The 20,511-nt window shown below is 41.2% G+C and overlaps 2 protein-coding genes across 2 annotated transcripts in view; both read left to right on the forward strand.

Annotated features, from left to right (window-relative positions):
* Positions 1 to 9,008, forward strand: part of LOC135343180 (mucin-2-like) — a 10,467-nt gene extending 1,459 nt beyond the window's left edge. Inside the window, exons 6-21 of the mRNA XM_064540164.1 lie at positions 1 to 130; positions 196 to 396; positions 454 to 585; positions 633 to 833; positions 936 to 1,097; positions 6,598 to 6,804; positions 6,852 to 7,145; positions 7,246 to 7,524; positions 7,593 to 7,781; positions 7,842 to 7,934; positions 7,989 to 8,297; positions 8,348 to 8,426; positions 8,475 to 8,518; positions 8,582 to 8,677; positions 8,804 to 8,863; positions 8,921 to 9,008. The exon at positions 1 to 130 is cut by the window's left edge and continues 14 nt beyond it. Of these exons, the coding sequence (XP_064396234.1) occupies positions 1 to 130; positions 196 to 396; positions 454 to 585; positions 633 to 833; positions 936 to 1,097; positions 6,598 to 6,804; positions 6,852 to 7,145; positions 7,246 to 7,524; positions 7,593 to 7,781; positions 7,842 to 7,934; positions 7,989 to 8,297; positions 8,348 to 8,426; positions 8,475 to 8,518; positions 8,582 to 8,677; positions 8,804 to 8,863; positions 8,921 to 8,964 (2,520 nt within the window). The 3' untranslated portion in view covers positions 8,965 to 9,008. The remainder of the gene's footprint in view (positions 131 to 195; positions 397 to 453; positions 586 to 632; positions 834 to 935; positions 1,098 to 6,597; positions 6,805 to 6,851; positions 7,146 to 7,245; positions 7,525 to 7,592; positions 7,782 to 7,841; positions 7,935 to 7,988; positions 8,298 to 8,347; positions 8,427 to 8,474; positions 8,519 to 8,581; positions 8,678 to 8,803; positions 8,864 to 8,920) is intronic.
* A 236-nt stretch (positions 9,009 to 9,244) lies between these two features.
* LOC135343155 (uncharacterized) lies at positions 9,245 to 20,231 on the forward strand. Its single transcript, XM_064540131.1, has 24 exons — positions 9,245 to 9,484; positions 9,541 to 9,726; positions 9,779 to 9,907; positions 9,959 to 10,168; positions 10,241 to 10,372; positions 10,441 to 10,656; positions 10,791 to 10,961; positions 11,012 to 11,212; positions 11,261 to 11,389; positions 11,472 to 11,660; positions 11,713 to 11,844; positions 11,893 to 12,087; positions 12,191 to 12,352; positions 17,715 to 17,921; positions 17,973 to 18,266; positions 18,329 to 18,610; positions 18,674 to 18,862; positions 18,923 to 19,015; positions 19,071 to 19,382; positions 19,434 to 19,518; positions 19,561 to 19,604; positions 19,668 to 19,763; positions 19,904 to 19,963; positions 20,023 to 20,231. Exons 1-24 carry the CDS (start codon positions 9,271 to 9,273, stop codon positions 20,070 to 20,072), a joined length of 3,978 nt encoding a protein of 1,325 aa, XP_064396201.1. The 5' UTR covers positions 9,245 to 9,270; the 3' UTR covers positions 20,073 to 20,231.
* Positions 20,232 to 20,511: the final 280 nt, after the last annotated feature.

A 20,511-nucleotide genomic window follows, 5' to 3' on the forward strand; every position in this document is an offset into this window, starting at 1 on the left:
CTAGTAAACCCAACTATAGTGCAGAATGAAGAAGATGGTAATGTCTCAGTGTGTGTTAGACTAGACTCTCCAGCAGGAGGGACGGAGAAGGAGATATTTATAACACTCCATTATCTGATCTCGTCAGCCGGTAATTCCAGTTCGCATGACATTCCCTCTTCAGCCATTTCGATTCAACTCTTTGATTATCCCTAGATGACTTCACCTTCCCCTCCAACTCTCGTGTGGGGGCTACCCAGTGTCTGACTCTCCCAGTTACTAATAACAATGTGTACCAAACTAGTCCAGTGTTGACACAAACTATTACTCTCAGTAAAAATCCAATGGCCCTCAATCAAGAAAGATTGGATCTGGGAAACACAGTGATGACAACAGTTACTATTAACGATGATGATGGTGAGACTGTGAAGTTGACGCGGGAGTGCATTGATTATAATTATGGTATTGCTATAGATGCTGTTGTCTCCATGACCACTCCTACCATGACGACTACCGAGGGTGGTGTGGTTGAGGTGTGTGCTAATCTGGTCAGTCCATCTGGTGGAACAAGTGTACCCATCACTGTTATGTTTACTTGGAGTGGAGGTGTGTAACTATACTGTAGTCTTTGTGTGATTGCTCTAATTACGTAGGACCAAGCACTGCAACCTTCTCGGCTAACTCAAACGCAAACACTCGGGCGTGTATACAACTGACAGTGGCAGATGATGATATATACGGGATGTCTCCAATATCAGTGTACACTATTCTGTTGAGCATCTCAAGCCCCACCAACTCAAGAGTGACTGTTGGAGGGATTAGTCAAACCATAATAACAGTCAGCGATGATGATGGTATGAGTGTCATGTGTGTGTATGATATTGTTGTTTATAATATTAGAATAATGGTGAGGTCATGCAGTTGCTAATCACTTGTGCCTAATCTTATGTATCCAGATCCTGTGTTGGCTCTATCACAATCGTCTTACACCTTTGCTGAAGCTACGGAGGAGACTGGAGAGATCTGTGTTGTGTTGGAGGGTCCATCTGGAGGACTGACAACTGGAACACTTGAAGTGCTGTTCACTATTGACACAGTGAATATCAATAGACCAGCAAGTTAGTGTGCATGGTGCAATAGTTCAAAGCTGTTTTTCAAGTTTTTTCCCACACAGCTCCACAAGTTGATTTTACTACAAGTTCTCTCATACAAACGAGGCAGTTTTCAACTATTGGAGAGTCCAGATGTATCTCAGTGGCAGTAGTTGATGATGTCACCGCTGATCCTGGTGAATCTTTTCGGGTTACAGTAACTTCCCCTAATAATCGAGTTATATTTAGAGGTGGAGCGGTTGCTATAGTAATAATCGACAATGATGATGGTAAGCAAAAAATATTATGTGAATTTTAAATTTCATTTCTTTGTATCCTTGTAGTGCTGCCTGGTCCAACTAACCTCAGAAATTCTACAACAGAACCCAGAAGTGTGAGCTTGATGTGGGACCGTCCAGATACTACCTCGATTACTGTAACACTAATTGAGTACAGTGTACAAGTGACAGGGACCAATGGTTTCACACCAATGTCGCTTACTACAAATTCCCCCTCCATTGTCATCAACAACCTTTTTCCTTATCAACAATACCACTTCTCTGTCAGTGCTACTTATCAGTTAGACAACATTGGTGAAGAGGTTTCAATTGTTGTAAGAACAAGACAAGAAGGTATGTCGAGTACATATTGACTTGATCCATGGTACTAACTTGTATTCTTTGTAGCTCCTGGAATTCTAACTGCTCCAATAGATATAACTCATACTTCATACTTATAGCTCCTGGAGGTCCACCTGCTATGCTGATGGCTTCACCCACGGCAACCACCCTCACCCTCTCCTGGGATCCACCAGCTGAACCTAATGGAGTCGTCATCACCTACACACTGTATGTGGACTACCTCAATGGAAGCACCACGAACTTCACTACTTTATTTGCACCATTCCTATTATCTCCCCTGAGGCCCTATCTAACTGTATCAGTGCAAGTATCAGCCAGTACTTCAGTTGGTGAGGGACCAAGAACACTCAGTATGGAGTTCACTACAGCTGAGGCCAGTGAGTTCATGCAATGCATGCAGTCGTAAACTAGTATACACTTAATGTCATATGATAAACCATTGCTTCATCAGAGTCTGGCCCAGTTGGTAGTCTGAGAGTCCTAAGAGTGAATGAAACCACCTTCACTGTCAACTGAGTTGCACCTGCCGAGGTCAATGGAGTGTTACTAACATACACTATCAGGACCAACGAGGAAGGAAGCAGTTCAGCAGTTACAGAGTACAATACTCTAGCTACCTTGTTCTCTATACATGAATTAGGTAAACTGATAGTCAGTGTCCTAGTATAGTGCATCACCCCCCCTCCACCTACAGTCCCCTATACTCCCTATGTGGTATCAGTGGCTGCCATCAATGGCGCTGGTGCTGGAGACCCTATTAGAGTTGTAGAATTCACTGCTGAAGGAAGTAAGTTTTTCGCCGCAACAATTCAAATCCTATAATTTTGTACACATGCACACATGCAGTTCCCCTAATCCATCCTCGAGATATTGGTTCCACTCGACTGAATGGAACAGCTGTCCGGGTGTCATGGAGACCACTCAGTCGCTCAGAGGCTAGAGGCTTCATCACTAACTACACCATCACCTACTGGAGAGTTGGCTCTAATGCTGCGAATGCTGGTACCATTACTGTATCTAGGGAAGACGCCAGCTCTGCTATAATTATTAATCTCGACCCAAACTCTGATTACTACTTTACAGTGTCAGCTGGTACAGTACAGGGAGTGGGCAATGTCAGTGTTGCTATGGTTATATCCACACAGTCATCAGGGAGTAAGTGTGTTTGAGCGTATAATTATATCAAATCCTATATAGCTCTGTTTAATAGCTCTGTTTAATAATCACAATTTATTTACAGTAATGGTGGCAGCCATTGCTGGGGCTGTTGTAGGACTGATTGTTGCCGTGGTTCTACTGACAATCATAATCTGCATTGCTTGCGTGTAAGTTTCAATAATCTTGTCAAAACCTATAACTACTACCGGTACATGTAAATCTTCTCAGAATTAAGAGGAGACAACATGGTGGGCCTAAACAGGAAAGTGCATGTAAGTATTGTTTACACTAAGTAGTGTGTGCTCTTACTAACTACATGTGTCACATGCACACAGCGAGGAATCCAGCATATGGTATGTCTGTTAGACAAGCTCCTAATGATGTAGTCAACGTCCAATCAAATGATGAGCACACATATGAACACATTGGAGGTAAGAGGTGCATGATACCACTGTCTAATTATTAGTGCATACATGTTTGCATTACGTATCACACTGTGTGTGTGTGTGGGTGTGTGTGTGTGTTTATAGATCATTATGATTATGGCTACCTTCAGATATACGTGTAGATGAAGTGGTTTACGAAACTATCGATCCTGACAAAAACAGCGGTGAAGGTTTGTTGTGCCAATTAATGTGATTAATTTAGTGTTATTCCCAGTAATCACTATTACAGGTGAAGTAGTTATGGTATCCAGCAATGCAGCCTACGGAGTGAGATTGTGATGTCATAGAACACAAATGTGACTGTGTAAATCAGTGCCTGCTGATATAGTATCTTTGCACGGTCATTGCAATAGCAGAGAGTAATATTATTGTGTTCTTTTTAAATGAGAAATTTCAAGACAAAATGTTCTATCTGTTAATTCATAATCATGACATGAAAAGTGAATGCAATACATGCAGCAAATGAAATAAGCTGTCAACAATAATGCATCCTATTAAAAAGGTGCACTGAGTGGTTACTGTTACTTTACTTTAATATGGCGTAGAGGGTCACCCGCCACAGCTACCATGTGCATTGCACCTTGCTGACTAGCTGAGTACGCGGCCACCTTGCAAACACTCCCACCACATCTCGGAAATGGTTGGTGACTAATAAATTTCTTATCTATGGTTACTGCCCTCATCCATATCCCCATCCTTGAAAGCCATTTCTCTTTTCTAAACTGATAAACCACGTGTGCATGTGGAAGTGTGCATTTGTTTTTCTTAATACACATTGCAGCATCATGCCACCATGCATGCATACAATGCAGCTGGATGGAGTCCCTGTCCCCACCACACCACACCACGCTCTTATTACTAAACAGTCCCAACTCTATCTCTCCTCTAATATTCATACTAATAGCACCTGCATTTGTGACTTTCTGTAGCTTTTCATGTTTCCTCCAGAAGCCGAATTTTTGGGTCTGGTTCCCACGAGGCTACATAATAATTATACTGAATCTCTTCATTTCTCTACTACCTATAGGTTTGATTTCTCTGAACATGATACGTAACAAGTGTTGCTTTTGTTAGTTTGGTGGCTTGCTGCTTTCATTTCACATTTTCATTCCCCATGCTATATGGCTGCAAAATACTAATACAGCGCATCATGGATAGTTGCATTTTATGGCTCATTGCCAATCTCGTTCCTTTACATTGTTTATGGTCTATCACACAGATGTGTTTTTTAGCTCATGCAATACCTCCCCTGATGCAGGAATGTAGCCTTTCCTCGTATCGTACACAATGAATACGCATTTATATGAATGTATTAGTGTATTATCAGGTTATGTTCTAGCTACTACTATACTCACTGGCTACAGTAAGTGTTCGCAGTTTTAAGAACTTGCATGAATTGTGTGTTCAGTGATATTGATCTTTACCATCTCTTGAATGCATGTGATACAGCCTTACAGGTATGCAAACAAACTTAATGTGTTGTGTTACACTACTAATAGAGTGTTGTTATAGTCATAACAAATAATTATCCGTTCACTTTCTGTACATATACATGTACAGTACTGGAATGAATATTTTGGCGTCAAACTATTGTAGCCCATCCGTTGATTTAACTACATATATAGATCACATCTATACTGTTTCCATTACTTGCTTAGTTACTTATTACTTGTTGTGTTATGCCACCATAGATATGATGGCACTCGTAACTCAGAGAGTGATTGTGGTGTTGCTATGCACTCTCAGTCAGTGCAGTGCAGCTGGAACACTCAGCTTTAGCAGTGGCAGTGCATCTCAGACAGTAATGGAGGGAGACAGTTTGTCAGTGTGTGTGATGGCAATACTGGACCCTGGAGATAGTATAGAGGTGGGACTATCAGTCACTCCGGCAGGTAAGCAGTCACTCTGTATATTTGATTATGAATGTATAATAATAGGAGGACTTGATGTTCCTACAAACACATTGCATCTGACTGACACTACTACTACTGATTGCTGGATGATTACTGCTACGGATGATGATATTTATGAAGTAGATAGTCAGTCATTTATACTGAATCTTGTTCTTGTAAACCCAACTTCATCAGATATTGTGCTGACAGATCCAAGTACTGCAACTATCACAGTAATGGATGATGAAGGTAAATCAAAACGTTTTCAATTGGCTTGATTTACTATAGTTGAGGGGGTTGCATCACTATAGATGCTGTTGTCTCCATGGTCACTCCTACCATGACAACTATCGAGGGTGGTGTGGTTGAGGTGTGTGCTAATCTGGTCAGTCCATCTGGTGGAACAAGTGTACCCATCACTGTTGTGTTTGCTTGGAGTAGAGGTGTGTAAACTATACTGTTGTCTTATTTGTGTGATTGCTCAAATCACGTAGGATCAAGCACTGCAATCTTCTCGGCTAACTCAAACGCAACCACTCGGGTGTGTATACAACTGACAGTGGCAGATGATGATATATACGGGACGTCTCCAATACCAGTGTACACTGTTGTGTTGAGCAGTCCCAACTCAAGAGTGATTGTTGGAAGGATTGGTCAAACCACAATAACAGTCAGGGACGATGATGGTGAGAATTTAACAGATTGCACTTATTGGTATTACAATCTACATAGATGCTTTTGTCTCCATGGTCACTGCTACCATGACAACTACTGAGGGTGGTATGGTTGGTGTGTGTGCTAATCTGGTCAGTCCATCTGGTGGAACAAGTGTACCCATCACTATTGTGTTTACTTGGAGTGGAGGTGTGTAAACTATACTGTTGTCTTTGCGTGATTGCTCTAATTACGTAGGATCAAGCACTGCAACCTTCTCGGCTAACTCAAACGTAAACACTCTGACATGTATACAACTGACAGTGGCAGATGATGATATATACAGGACGTCTCCAATATCAGTGTACATTGTTGTGTTGAGCATTTCAAGCCCCACCAACTCAAGAGTGTCTATTGGAGGGATTGGTCAAACCACAATAACAGTCAGCGATGATGATGGTAGGAATGTGATGTGTTTGTAAGATTTGTGGTTGTTTTTATAAGGATGGTGAGTTGCTAATCACTTGTGCCTATAATTTAGATCCGGTGTTGGCTCTATCACAATTGTCTTACACCTTTGCCGAAGCTACGGAGGAGACTGGAGAGATCTGTGTTGTGTTGGAGGGTCCAACTGGAACACTTGAAGTGTTGTTCACTATTCACACAGTGAATATCAATAGACCAGCAAGTTAGTGTGCACAGTTCAAAGCTGTTTTTCAAGTTCTTTCCCACACAGCTCCACAAGTTGATTTCACTACTAGTTCTCTAGTGCAAACGATGCAGTTTTCAACTATTGGAGAGTCCAGATGTATCTCAGTGACAATAATTGATGACGACACCGCTGATCCTGGTGAATTATTTCGGGTTACGGTAATTTCTCCCAACAATCGAGTTACGTTTAGAGGTGGAGCGGTTGCTATAGTAATAATCGACAATGATGATGGTAAGCAAAACTATTATGTGTGAATTTACTTCTTTGTATCCTTGCAGTGCTGCCTGGTCCAACTAACCTCAGAAATTCTACAACAGAATCCAGAAGAGTGATCTTGATGTGGGATCGTCCAGATACTACCTCGATTACTGTAGCACTAATTGAGTACAGTGTACAAGTGACAGGGACCAATGGTTTCCCATCATTGTCGCTTACTACAAATTCAAATTCCCCCTTCATTGTCATTAACAACCTTTTTCCTTATCAACAATACCAGTTCTCTGTCAGTGCTGTTTATCAGATAGACAACATTGGGGAAGAAGTTTCAATTGTTGTAAGAACAAGACAAGAAGGTACGTAGAATACATATTGATCCATGGTACTTAAGCTTGCGGTATTCTTTGTAGCTCCTGGAATTCTAACTGCTCCAATAGTCATACTTTATACTTAAAGCTCCAGGAGGTCCACCTGCTATGCTCATGGCTTCACCCACGGCAACCACCCTCACCCTCTCCTGGGATCCACCAGCTGAACCTAATGGAGTCATCATCACCTACACACTGTATGTGGACTATCGCAATGAAACCACCACAAACTTCCTTACTCCATCCGCACCATTCCTATTATCTCCCCTGAGGCCCTATCAAACTGTATCAGTGCAAGTATCAGCCAGTACTTTAGTTGGTGAGGGACCAAGAACACTCAGTATGGAGTTCACTACAGCAGAGGCCAGTGAGTTTACACAGTGCATGCAGTCTCATATAGAAAACACTAATGTCATGTGATAACCATTGCTTCAGAATCTGGCCCAGTTGGTAGTCTGAGAGTCCTAAGAGTGAATGAAACAACCCTCACTGTCAACTGGGTTGCGCCTGCTGAGGTCAATGGAGTGTTACTAACATACACCATCAGGACCAACGAGGAAGGAAGCAGCTCAGCAGATACAGAGTACAATACTTTAACTACCTCGTTCTCTATACATGAATTAGGTAAACAGATAGTCGATGTCCTAGTATAGTGCATCACCCCCCTCTCCCCTCCACCTACAGTCCCCTATACTCCCTATGTGGTATCAGTGGCTCCCAGCAATGGCGCTGGTTTTGGAGAGCCTGTCAGTGTTGTAGAATTCACTGCTGAAGGAAGTAAGTCCTTTTCATGTAACAATTCAAATCTCATAATTTTGTATACACACACAGTTCCTCTGTTCCATCCTCGAGATATTGGTTCCACTCGACTGAATGGAACAGCTGTCGTGGTGTCATGGAGACCACTCAGTCGCTCAGAGGCTAGAGGCTTCATCACTAACTACACCATCACCTACTGGAGAGTTGGCTTTAATGCTGCGAATGCTAGTACCATTACTGTATCTGGGGAAGACGCCAGCTCTGCTATAATTATTAATCTCAACCCAAACTCTGATTACTACTTTACAGTGTCAGCTAGTACAGTACAGGGAGTGGGCAATGTCAGTGTTGCCATGGTTATATCCACACAGTCATCAGGGAGTAAGTGTGTTTGAGCGTATAATTCCTATAGCTCTGTTTAATATTTATAGTGGGAGTGATTGCTGGGGCTGTTGTAGGACTGATTGTTGCCGTGGTTCTACTGACGATAATAGTCTGCATTGCTTGCATGTAAGTTTCCATCATTTATTTGAAAATCTAATTACTAAATCTTCTTAGAATTAGGAGGAGACAACATGGTGGGCCTAAACAGGAAAGTGCATGTAAGTATTGTTTACACTAAGTAGTGTGTGTTCTTACTAACTACATGTGTCACATGCACACAGTGAGGAATCCAGCATATGGTATGTCTGTTAGACAAGCTCCTAATGATGCAGTCAACGTCCAATCAAATGATGAGCACACATATGAACATATTCGAGGTAAGGTACATGATACTATATTATACGCCCTTGATATTACTCTCTAATTATTAGTGCATACATGTCTGCATTTCGTATCACACTGTGTGTGTGTGTATGGGTCATTATTATTACGGCTACCTTCAGATATACGTGTAGACGAGGTGGTTTACGAAACTATTGATCCTGACAAAAACAGCGGTGAAGGTTTGTGTGTCAATAATGTGATTAATTGCGTGTTATTCCCAGTAATCACTATTACAGGTGAAGCAGTTTTATGGTATCCAGCAATGCAGCCTATGGAGTGAGATTGTGATGTCATAGAACACTAATGTAACTGTATATATGTGTCAATCAAGTGTATTAGTGTATTTTTTTTAGAAAGTCTGCAATAGCAGAAGGTATAATTATACAGATTGTATACAATCGTAATGCACAAATAAAAGTGAATATCTTTAGAACTTAAGCCGTTTAATAACCGGCTTTCAATCGAGGCCATGTTTGGAATAATTAATTTTGGTAAAGATTGTTAACTACACATCCTGTAAATGCACAAACGTTTCAATAACACACACACATGCACAAAACTCAGTTTACACAGAAATCAGACAAAAATGAAGTTATTAGTGCTATTAGTACTTGCATGGTCAGAGATCAATTTGTGCACTGCTACTGGTGATGCAGAACTAACAGTGAGCTTCACTGAGACCTCTTTCACTGTAACTGAGGGAGGAGAGGCTGTGCCAGTGTGTGTGGCAGTCACCCCTGCACTGGTTGCAGAGGCTATGGTGATGGTAGAACTGATGAGCAGTGAGGGATTCTCTCAAGGTGTGCATTTAGCTAGTATGTATTGTTATGTTGCTATACTGTTTCCCTGGCCATAGATCTCACTGTTGATCCAACAAGCACACTGACATTCACCAACATCACAACCCAAGTTTGCTGGAATGTTGCTGCCCTAGATGATCCTATATTTGAGAATTCTGAGAGTTTCACGCTGACAATTGTACCGATGACTGCTGGAGTGTCTGTGGGGCAGCAAAGTACTGTCACTGTAATGGATAATGACAGTGAGATTTAATTACTTGCATTGTTGGTTGAATCATGATAATTCTTGTGCAGATGTCACAGTTGCAATGACTCATGACCAGTGGTTTGTCACTGAAGGAGAGATGGTAATGGTTTGTGTAACCTTGACTGGACAGTTGGGGAGAAGTGTAGTTGTGAGTCTGACCAGCACCGTCGGAACTGGTAAATATTAATTATTACTTTAAACTTATTATGACGATTCTTTGTATACAGCTTCTTTAAGTGATTTTAGCTTAGCATCAGGCAAGCTGATGTTCACTACATCAAATACAAATCAGGAGTGTTCGGTTGTAACGGCTACAAGTGATGACATCTTTGAAGATGATGAGACATTCACAGTGACACTAAACCCGAACAGTCTCCCTAGTGGGGTCATCATATCTGGAAGGAGCTCCACTACTGTGACTATTTCTGCCAATGGTGGTGAGTAGTTATTTGTGCATTACGATTGTGTATACAATCTCTGTATAATTATACCTTCTATTTCTAATACAGGTGTTACCATCCAAATGATGGAAACTCAGGAGCAAGTTATGGAAGGAGAGACTGTAATGGTTTGTGCTTCGCTGACTGCACAGTTAGGGAGAAATGTTGAAGTCAGACTAGCAACCAGCAGTGAGGAAACAGGTGAGAGAAACACAATAATCAGTTGTTATTGGGTACAATGTTATTACGCTCTTTAATCTGTATTAAAGCTTCAGATACAGACTTTGTATCAGCATCAGTGACAAGAACATTCACTGCTACTGATACAACAGACTTCAAGTGCATTGACATTACAACAAGTGAAGACAATATTTTTGAGGCAAATGAGATGTTCACTGTGTCACTGAGTGTGGTCAGTCCAACTACTGGAGTCACTGTCATTGAAGGGAGGAGCCAAACCACAGTGATCATTGTGGATGATGATGGTAGGGTTAATTTATAGTTATACTACATGTTATTTTAATGAGTGCATTGCGAGACTGTATATACTGTGAATGAGATAGTCACAACAAGAATATGTTTATCTTCATTACAATAGTTGATACTGTTTACTTTATAGAGGTGATGGCTGAAATCACAACTTCAGGAGTAACAAATTCAGAAGGTGACATTCTTGTGACAGAAGGGCAATCTGTTCAGGTGTGTGTTGCAATCAGTGGTGCAACCATTAGTGATAGAGAGGCGGTGGTACGAGTTGCTACTAGCGAACTGGATGATATAAAAGCAGCAAGTAAGTAAATTAAAGTTTTATGATAAATCCGTAACGTTCATTGTTTACAGCTTCGAACAGCGATTATGAACATTTGACAGTGGATGTAACATTTACTGTGTCACAAGTTTGTAGGATCATTATTCAAACAAAACCAGACTTAATTTATGAGCACAACGAAGTGTTTAGTGTGAACCTGTCAGTTGATGCCAGTGCTAATCCGAGGGTCAGACTTGGGACAAACATAATCATTCGCATTACTGATAGGCAAAGTAAGTTAGAAATCACAGATTTTTTATCTATTGTTCCTGCTTCTACAGGAGCTGTAATATCGCTAGTGAACCAAACTATAGTGCAGAATGAAGGAGATGGTGATGTGTCAGTTTGTGCTAGACTAGACTCTCCAGTGGGAGGGGCAGAGAAGGAGATATTTATAACACTCAATAATAGTGAGTTGATCTTGAGATCTCACATGATGTTCCCTCTTCAAGTTAGACATTAATTTTTTTCTCTTTCATACTTTTTTCTTAGCTAACTTCACCTTCCCCTCCAACTCTCCTGTGAGGGATACCCAGTGCTTAAATATGACAGTTACCAATGACAATGTGTACCAAACTAGTCCAGTGTTGATGGAGACTGTTACTCTCAGTAAAAGGATTAATCAAGGAAGATTGGATCTGACAAACACAGTTGCAACGGTGACTATCAACGATGATGATGGTGAGACTAAAGAGCAGCCTATAATGGTGTTTCTTATAAGGTATTTCTAAAGATGCTGTTGTCTCCATGGACACTCCTACCATGACAACTACCGAGGGTGGTGTGGTTGAGGTGTGTGCTAATCTGGTCAGTCCATCTGGTGGAACAAGTGTACCCATCACTGTTGTGTTTGCTTGGAGTGGAGGTGTGTAAACTATACTGTTGTCTTTGTGTGATTGCTCTAATCACGTAGGACCAAGCACTGCAAACTTCTCGGCTAACTCAAACGCAAACACTCGAGCGTGTATACAATTGACAGTGGCAGATGATGATATATACGGGACGTCTCCAATACCAGTCACTTTTTTGTTGAGCATTTCAAGCCCTAACTCAAGAGTGACTGTTGGAGGGATAGGTCAAACCACAGTGACAGTCAATGATGATGATGGTATGACGTGTCATGTGTGTATATGATTTATTGTCGTTCATAATAATGGTGATGTCACACAGTTGCTAATTATAATCCCTTGTGCTTAATCTTATATATCTAGATCCTGTGTTGGCTCTATCACAATTGTCTTACACCTTTGCTGAAGCTACGGAGGAGACTGGAGAGATCTGTGTTGTGTTGGAGGGTCCATCTGGAGGACTGGCAACTGGAACACTTGAAGTGCTGTTCACTATTGACATAGTGAATATCAATAGACCAGCAAGTTAGTGTGCATGGTGCAATAGTTCAAAGCTGTTTTTCAAGTTTTTTCCCACACAGCTGAAAATGCTGATTTTACTACTAGTTCTCTCATGCAAACGAGGCAGTTTTCGACTCTTGGCAGCATGGGTGTGAGAGAGTCTAGATGTATCTCAGTGACAATAGCTAGTTGATGACGTCATTGCTGATCCTAGTGAATCATTTCGGGTTACAGTAACCTCTCCTAACAATCGAGTTACGTTTAGAGGTGGAGCTGTTGCTATAGTAATAATCGACAATGATGATGGTAAGCAAAAATATTATATGAATTTATAATATCATTTCTTTGCATCCTTGTAGTACTGCCGGGTCCAACTAACCTCAGAAATTCTACAACAGAATCCAGAAGTGTGAGCTTGATGTGGAACCGTCCAAACACTACCTCGATTACTGTAACACTAGTTGAGTACAGTGTACAAGTAACAGGGACTGGTGGTTTTACATCAATGTCGCTTACACAAATTCGAATTCCCCCTCCATTATCATCAACAACCTTTTTCCCTATCAACAATACCAGTTCTCTGTCAGTGCTACTTATCAGTTAGACAACATTGGCAAAAAAGTTTCAATTGTTGTAAAAACAAGACAAGAGGGTAAGTCAACACATAATTATTGATTGTAATAAATCCTTCTTTTTGTAGCTCCTGGAATTCTAACTGTTCCAACAGCCACTTCCACGGCAACCACCCTCACCCTCTCCTGGGATCCACCAGCTGAACCTAATGGAGTCATCATCACCTACACACTGTATGTGGACTACCTCAATGGAACCACCTCGACCTTTAATACTACATCCGAACAGTTCACAATATCTCCCCTGAGCCCCTATCAAACTATATCAGTGCAAGTATCAGCCAGTACTTCAGTTGGTGAGGGACTAAGAAGACTCAGTATGGAGTTCACTACAGCTGAAGCCAGTGAGTACATACAATGCATGCAGTCTCATGCATGCATGTAGCTAGTATATACTTAATGTTATCTGATTACCGTTCCTTCAGAGTCTGGCCCAGTTGGTAGTCTGAGAGTCTTAAGAGTGAATGAAACTACCTTCACTATCAACTGGATTGAGCCTGCCGAGGTTAATGGAGTGTTACTAACATACACAATCACTGTCAACGAGGAAGAAAGCAGTTCAGCAGATACAAAGCACTACAACACTTTAGCTACCTCGTTCTCTATACATGAATTAGGTAATCAAATATTCAATAACCTCTATAGTGCATCACTCCCCTCTACCTACAGTTCCCTATACTCCATATGTGGTATCACTGGCTGCCATCAATGGAGTCGGTATTGGAAAATTTTTTGCCAGTGTTGTACAATTCACTGCTGAAGGAAGTAAGGTTTTCCTTGCAACAGTTCAAATCTTATAATTTTGTACACGCACAGTTCCTCTGTTCTATCCTCGAGATATTGGTTCCACTCGACTGAATGGAACAGCTGTGTGGGTGTCATGGAGACCACTCAGTCGCTCAGAGGCTAGAGGCTTCATCACTAACTACACCATCGCCTACTGGAGAGTTGGCTCTAATGCTGCGAATGCTAGTACCATTACTGTATCTGGGGAAGACGCCAGCTCTGCTATAATTATTAATCTCGACCCAAACTCTGATTACTACTTTACAGTGTCAGCTGGTACAGTACTGGGAGTGGGCAATGTCAGTGTTGCCATGGTTATACCCATACAGTCATCAGGGCAATGTATGTGCAAGCATATTATGTATTTAAACTCTGTTAATAATGTTATTTCACAGCGATGGTGGGAGGGATTGTTGCAGGACTGATCGTTGCCGTGGTTCTACTGACAATCATACTAATAATAGTATGCATTGCTTGCATGTAAGTGTTTGTTTGTTTGCAAAACCTAATTACTAAATCTTCTCAGAATTAGGAGGAGACAACATGGTGGGCCTAAACAGGAAAGTGCATGTAAGTATTGTTTACACTAAGTAGTGTGTGTTCTTACTAACTACATGTCACATGCACACAGCGAGGAATCCAGCATATGGTATGTCTGTTAGACAAGCTCCTAATGATGCAGTCAACGTCCAATCAAATGATGAGCACACATATGAACATATTCAAGGTAAGATGCATGATACTATACGCCCTTAATTGATATTACTCTCTAATTATTAGTGCATATACATGTGTGTGTGTGTGTGTGTGTGTGTGTGTGTGTGTGTGTGTGTGTGTGTGTGTGTGTGTGTGTGTGTGTGTGTGTGTGTGTGTTTGAGAGATTGAAATAAAAAATGATAAAAGTTGGGTGTATATCTGTCCACTGAGACCTTGCTGACTCATATAATTTAAAAATTCAAATTTCTCAAACAGGAAGATGCTGATTTTCAGTTCATAGAATATATACATATATATCATATGTTATTTGTAAATGTATGCAGTCTAACAACATTATTTTAACTTATGCTGTGTCTTTTTGATGCTGAGAAGAAATATTCGTATTATAGCTAACTGGGTTGGATGGAACCGCGCCCGCTGAAGCGTACCATTTTGACTCAAACGGGATGCACATTTATTTTTATGAAAGACATTCAATTGACAATTTATATAATTTTTTCCGGTCTTCAGAGGAGCACCAGACCCGTCATTGCCAGTCCACAAGTTTCGGTCCCTTTAATTTCCTGACTTGTGGATAGCTCGAGGAAAGGCGGGACCACTCCCATACATGCGGAGTCCGGGTGTGACTGTCAAACCATAGACTCTATGGTTAAACACCACAAAACATGCAGTTGAAAAAGCAAGCTAAATTTTTTTGTTTAGGAAGTACTTCAAATTTGCTACCTTATAGTTATTGTGTACATAAGTAATTAAGTTAAGCAAAATGGAACCCACGTGACAATGTCAGTCTCTTTCTTTTCCATTATTGTCAGCTCTTTTATTTCTGTCTCTTTGTTCTCAGTTTTTGTACCAGTTTTGTAGTACCATGACGATTATGTTTAGGCTCATGTGATTCCCATATCTGGGTGTATCATCTTACTTTAGGCGTTTTGTGGCTTGTAGCTACATGTATAAGATCTAACCTTGGTTGGATTTGCCATTAGTCAAAATAATTAGATGTTAGTGTGTGTGTGTGTGTGTGTGTGTGTGTGTGTGTGTGTGTGTGTGTGTGTGTGTGTGTGTGTGTGTGTGTGTGTGTGTGTGTGTGTGTGTGTGTGTGTGTGTGTGTGTGTGTGTGTGTGTGTGTGTGTGTGTGTGTGTGTGTGTGTGTGTGTGTGTGTGTGTGTGTGTGTGTGTGTGTGTGTGTGTGTGTGTGTGTGTGTGTGTGTGTGTGTGTGTGTGTGTGTGTGTGTGTGTGTGTGTGTGTGTGTGTGTGTGTGTGTGTGTGTGTGTGTGTGTGTGTGTGTGTGTGTGTGTGTGTGTGTGTGTGTGTGTGTGTGTGTGTGTGTGTGTGTGTGTGTGTGTGTGTGTGTGTGTGTGTGTGTGTGTGTGTGTGTGTGTGTGTGTGTGTGTGTGTGTGTGTGTGTGTGTGTGTGTGTGTGTGTGTGTGTGTGTGTGTGTGTGTGTGTGTGTGTGTGTGTGTGTGTGTGTAGGTCATCACATAATTATGGCTACCTTCAGATATACGTGTAGATGAGGTGGTTTACGAAACTATTGATCCTGACAAAAACAGCGGAGAAGGTCTGTGTGGCAATTAATGTGATTAATTTAGTGTTATTCCCAGTAATCACTATTACAGGTGAAGCAGTTATGGTATCCAGCAATGCAGCCTACGGAGTGAGATTGTGATGTCATAGAACACACATGTAACTGTACGTGTCTTACTTATACTATCACAACCATACACGACTTATAGTATAATAATATTATTTTATTTTATGTAGTACTTGTTTGTAATTGTTATTGTGACCTTTACCATCTGCTCCTGTGGATGCTATGACATCCTGCATGATGGACAAATATGTCCTGAATGATAACAGCCTTACAGGCATGCAAACAATGTGCTGTGTTGTATTTATAGTCACAGCATTATTGTTTTACTTTCTGTACTGGAATGAAAATGTTGTTCTCAAACTAGCAGCCCATCCGTTGATTTAACTGCATAGATCACATCTACTGTTTCCATTACTTAGATCTACTTATTACACGTTGTGTGTGTTATGGCACTCGTAACTCAGAGAGTGATTGTGGTGTTGCTATGCACTCTCAGTCAGTGCAGTGCAGCTGGAACACTCAGCTTTAGCAGTGGCAGTGAATCTCAGATAGTAATGGAGGGAGGCAGTTTGTCAGTCTGTGTGATGGCAATACTGGACCCTGGAGATAGTGTAGAGGTGGGACTATCAGTCACTCCAGCAGGTAAGCAGTCACTCTTTTAATTTGATTATGAATGTATAATAATAGGAGGACTTGGTGTTCCTACAAACACATTGCATCTGACTGACACTACTACTATTGATTGCTGGGTGGTTACTGCTACGGATGATGACATTTATGAAGTTGATAGTCAGATATTTACACTGAATCTTGCTCTTATGAACCCAACTTCGTCAGATATTTTGCTGACAGATCCAAGTGCTGCAACTATCACAGTAAGGGATGATGAAGGTAAGTCAAAACGTTATCACAAAATAATACTTGGCTTGATTTACTAGTTGAAGGGGTTGCATCATATTATTGCTATAGATACTGTTGTCTCCATGGCCACTGCTACCATGACAACTACCGAGGGTGGTGTGGTTGATGTGTGTACTAATCTGGTCAGTCCATCTGGTGGAACAAGTGTACCCATCACTATTGTGTTTACTTGGAGTGGAGGTGTGTAAACTACACTGTTGTCTTTGTGTGATTGCTCTAATCACGTAGGATCAAGCACTGCAACCTTCTCGGCTAACACAAACACTCAGGCGTGTATACAACTGACAGTGGCAGATGATGATATATACGGGACGTCTCCAATACCAGTGTACACTGTTGTGTTGAGCATTTCAAGCCCTAACTCAAGAGTGACTGTTGGAGGGATTAGCCAAACTACAATAACAGTCAGAGATGATGATGGTATGAGTGTCATGTGTGTGTATGAGTTGCTATCATTCATTAATAGTGAGGTTATGCAGTTGCTAATTATAATCCCTTGTGCTTAATCTTATATCTAGATCCTGTGTTGGCTCTATCACAAATCTCTTACACCTTTGCTGAAGTTACGGAGGAGACTGGAGAGATCTGTGTTGTGTTGGAGGGTCCATCTGGAGGACTGGCAACTGGAACACTTGAAGTGTTGTTCACCATTGACACAAGCAATAATAATAGACCAGCAAGTTAGTGTGCATGGTGCAATAGCTCAAAGCTGTTTTTCAAGTTTCTGTCCCACACAGCTCTAAATGCTGATTTCACTACTAGTTCTCTAGTGCAAACGAGGCAGTTTTCAACTATTGGAGAGTCCAGATGTATCTCAGTGACAATAGTTGATGATGACACTGCTGATCCTGGTGAATCGTTTCTGGTTACAGTAACCTCCCCCAACAATCGAGTTACGTTTAGAGGTGGTGCGGTTGCTATAGTAATAATAGACAATGATGATGGTAAGGAAAAATATTATGTGAATTTTAATTCATTTCTTTGTATCCTTGTAGTACTGCCGGGTGCAACTAACCTCAGAACTTCTACAACAGAATCCAGAAGAGTGAGCTTGATGTGGGACCGTCCAGATACTACCTCGATTACTGTAGCACTAATTGAGTATAGTGTACAAGTGACAGGGACCAATGGTTTTACATCAATGTCGCTTACTACAAATTCGAATTCCCCCTTCATTGTCATCAACAACCTTTTTCCTTATCAACAATACCAGTTCTTTGTCAGTGCTATTTATCAGTTAAACAACATTGGTGAAGGAGATTCAATTGTTGTAAGAACAGGACAAGAAGGTAAATTAAACATAATTATTGATCGTCTGGTACTTGCGCATCCTTTTGTCCTTTGTATATAGCTCCTGGAATACTAACTGCTCCAACAGCCATTTCCATGGCAACCACCCTCACCCTCTCCTGGGATCCACCAGCTGAACCTAATGGAGTCATCATCACCTACACTCTGTATGTGGACTACCGCAATGGAACCATCACAAAATCGACAACGTCACCAGAACGGTTAACATTCTCCATATATATCCTGAGCCCTTATCAAACTGTATCAGTGCAAGTATCAGCCAGTACTTCTGTTGGTGAAGGACCACCATCAAACCCTTCTAGGTTCACTACAGCTGAGGCCAGTGAGTTCATACAATGCATGCAGTCTCATGTTACATGTATTGTCATGTGATAAATCCCTTCAGAATCTGGCCCAGTTGGTAGTCTGAGAGTCTTAAGAGTGAATAAAACTACCCTCACTGTCAACTGGATTGAGCCTGTTAAAGTTAATGGCATGCTACAAACATACACCATCACAACTAAAGAGGAAGGAAGCAGCTCAGCAGTTACCGAGTACAACACTTCAGCTACCTCGTTCTCTATCAGTCAATTAGGTAATTAGGTACCAGTAAATGGTATCATCGAGAATTGCATTACCCCCCTTCCACCTACAGTCCCCTATACTCCCTATGTGGTATCAGTGGCTGCCATCAATGGCGCTGGTGCTGGAGAGCCTGTCAGTGTTGTAGAATTCACTGCTGAAGGAAGTAAGTTTAAGCAGCAACAATTTAAATCCTAATCATAAATTTTGTACACACACAGTTCCCATATTCCATCCTCGAGATATTGGTTCCACTCGACTGAATGGAACAGCTGTGCGGGTGTCATGGAGACCACTCAGTCGCTCAGAGGCTAGAGGCTTCATCACTAACTACACCATCACCTACTGGAGAGTTGGCTCTAATGCTGCGAATGCTAGTACCATTACTGTATCTGGGGAAGACGCCAGCTCTGCTATAATTATTAATCTCGACCCAAACTCTGATTACTACTTTACAGTGTCAGCTGGTACAGTACAGGGAGTGGGCAATGTCAGTTTTGCCATGGTTATACTCACACAGTCATCAGGGCAACGTATGTACCAGCATATTATGTATTTAAACTCCGTTGATAATGTTTTCACAGCGATAGTGGGAGGGATTGTTGCAGGACTAATTGTTTCCGTGGTTCTACTGACAATCATACTGATAATAGTCGGCATTGTTTGCATGTAAGTAAACATGTAGTTGTTTGTTTGTCTAAATCTTCTCAGAATTAGGAGGAGACAACATGGTGGGCCTAAACAGGAAAGTGCATGTAAGTATTGTTTACACTAAGTAGTGTGTGTTCTCACTAACTACATGTATCACATGCACACAGCGAGGAATCCAGCATATGGTATGTCTGTTATACAAGCTCCTAATGATGCAGTCAACGTCCAATCAAATGATGAGCACACATATGAACATATTGGAGGTAAGAGGTGCTTGATACCACTGTCTAATTATTAGTGCATGCACGTTTGCATTACGTATCACACTGTGTGTGTGTGTGTGGGTGGGTGGGTGTGTGTATGTGTGTTTATAGATCATTATGATTATTATGGCTACCCTCAGATATACGTGTAGATGAGGTGGTTTACGAAACTATCGATGCTGACAAAAACAGCGGTGAAGGTTTGTTGTGCCAATTAATGTGATTAATTTAGTGTTATTCCCAGTAATCACTATTACAGGTGAAGCAGTTATGGTATCCAGCAATGCAGCCTACGGAGTGAAATTGTGATGTCATAGAACACAAATGTTACTGTATATACGTGTCAATCAAGTCTATTAGTGTATTTTTTTTAGAAAGTTTGCAATAGCAGAGAGTCATGTTCTTTTTAAATGCAAAATTTCACCTCACAAAGCAACAAACTCTTGTTGTGGGCATAATTACAGTCAATACCTAATATAGTGTGCATGTGTTTATAATCGGTAATCCCGGTGCTACGTTGTCAGTATACTATATGAGTGGTCCTAGTTCCAAGAGGATATGTAAAAAACTAGAAAGTGATTCCAGTGTCAGTTGAAATGTTGCGAGGTGCGCTGTGCTAATGCCCCTTGGCATGTTTTGCTTCAATTCACCAAAACTGAAGTATTAGAGTGTTAGTTTGCTTTGTGTTACGAAACAAGACAATATATTTATAGTGGAGGAGCATAATCAATGGACTGGTGTCACTGAA

Source organism: Halichondria panicea, chromosome 1, assembly GCF_963675165.1.
Source record: "Halichondria panicea chromosome 1, odHalPani1.1, whole genome shotgun sequence".
NCBI lineage: Eukaryota > Metazoa > Porifera > Demospongiae > Suberitida > Halichondriidae > Halichondria > Halichondria panicea.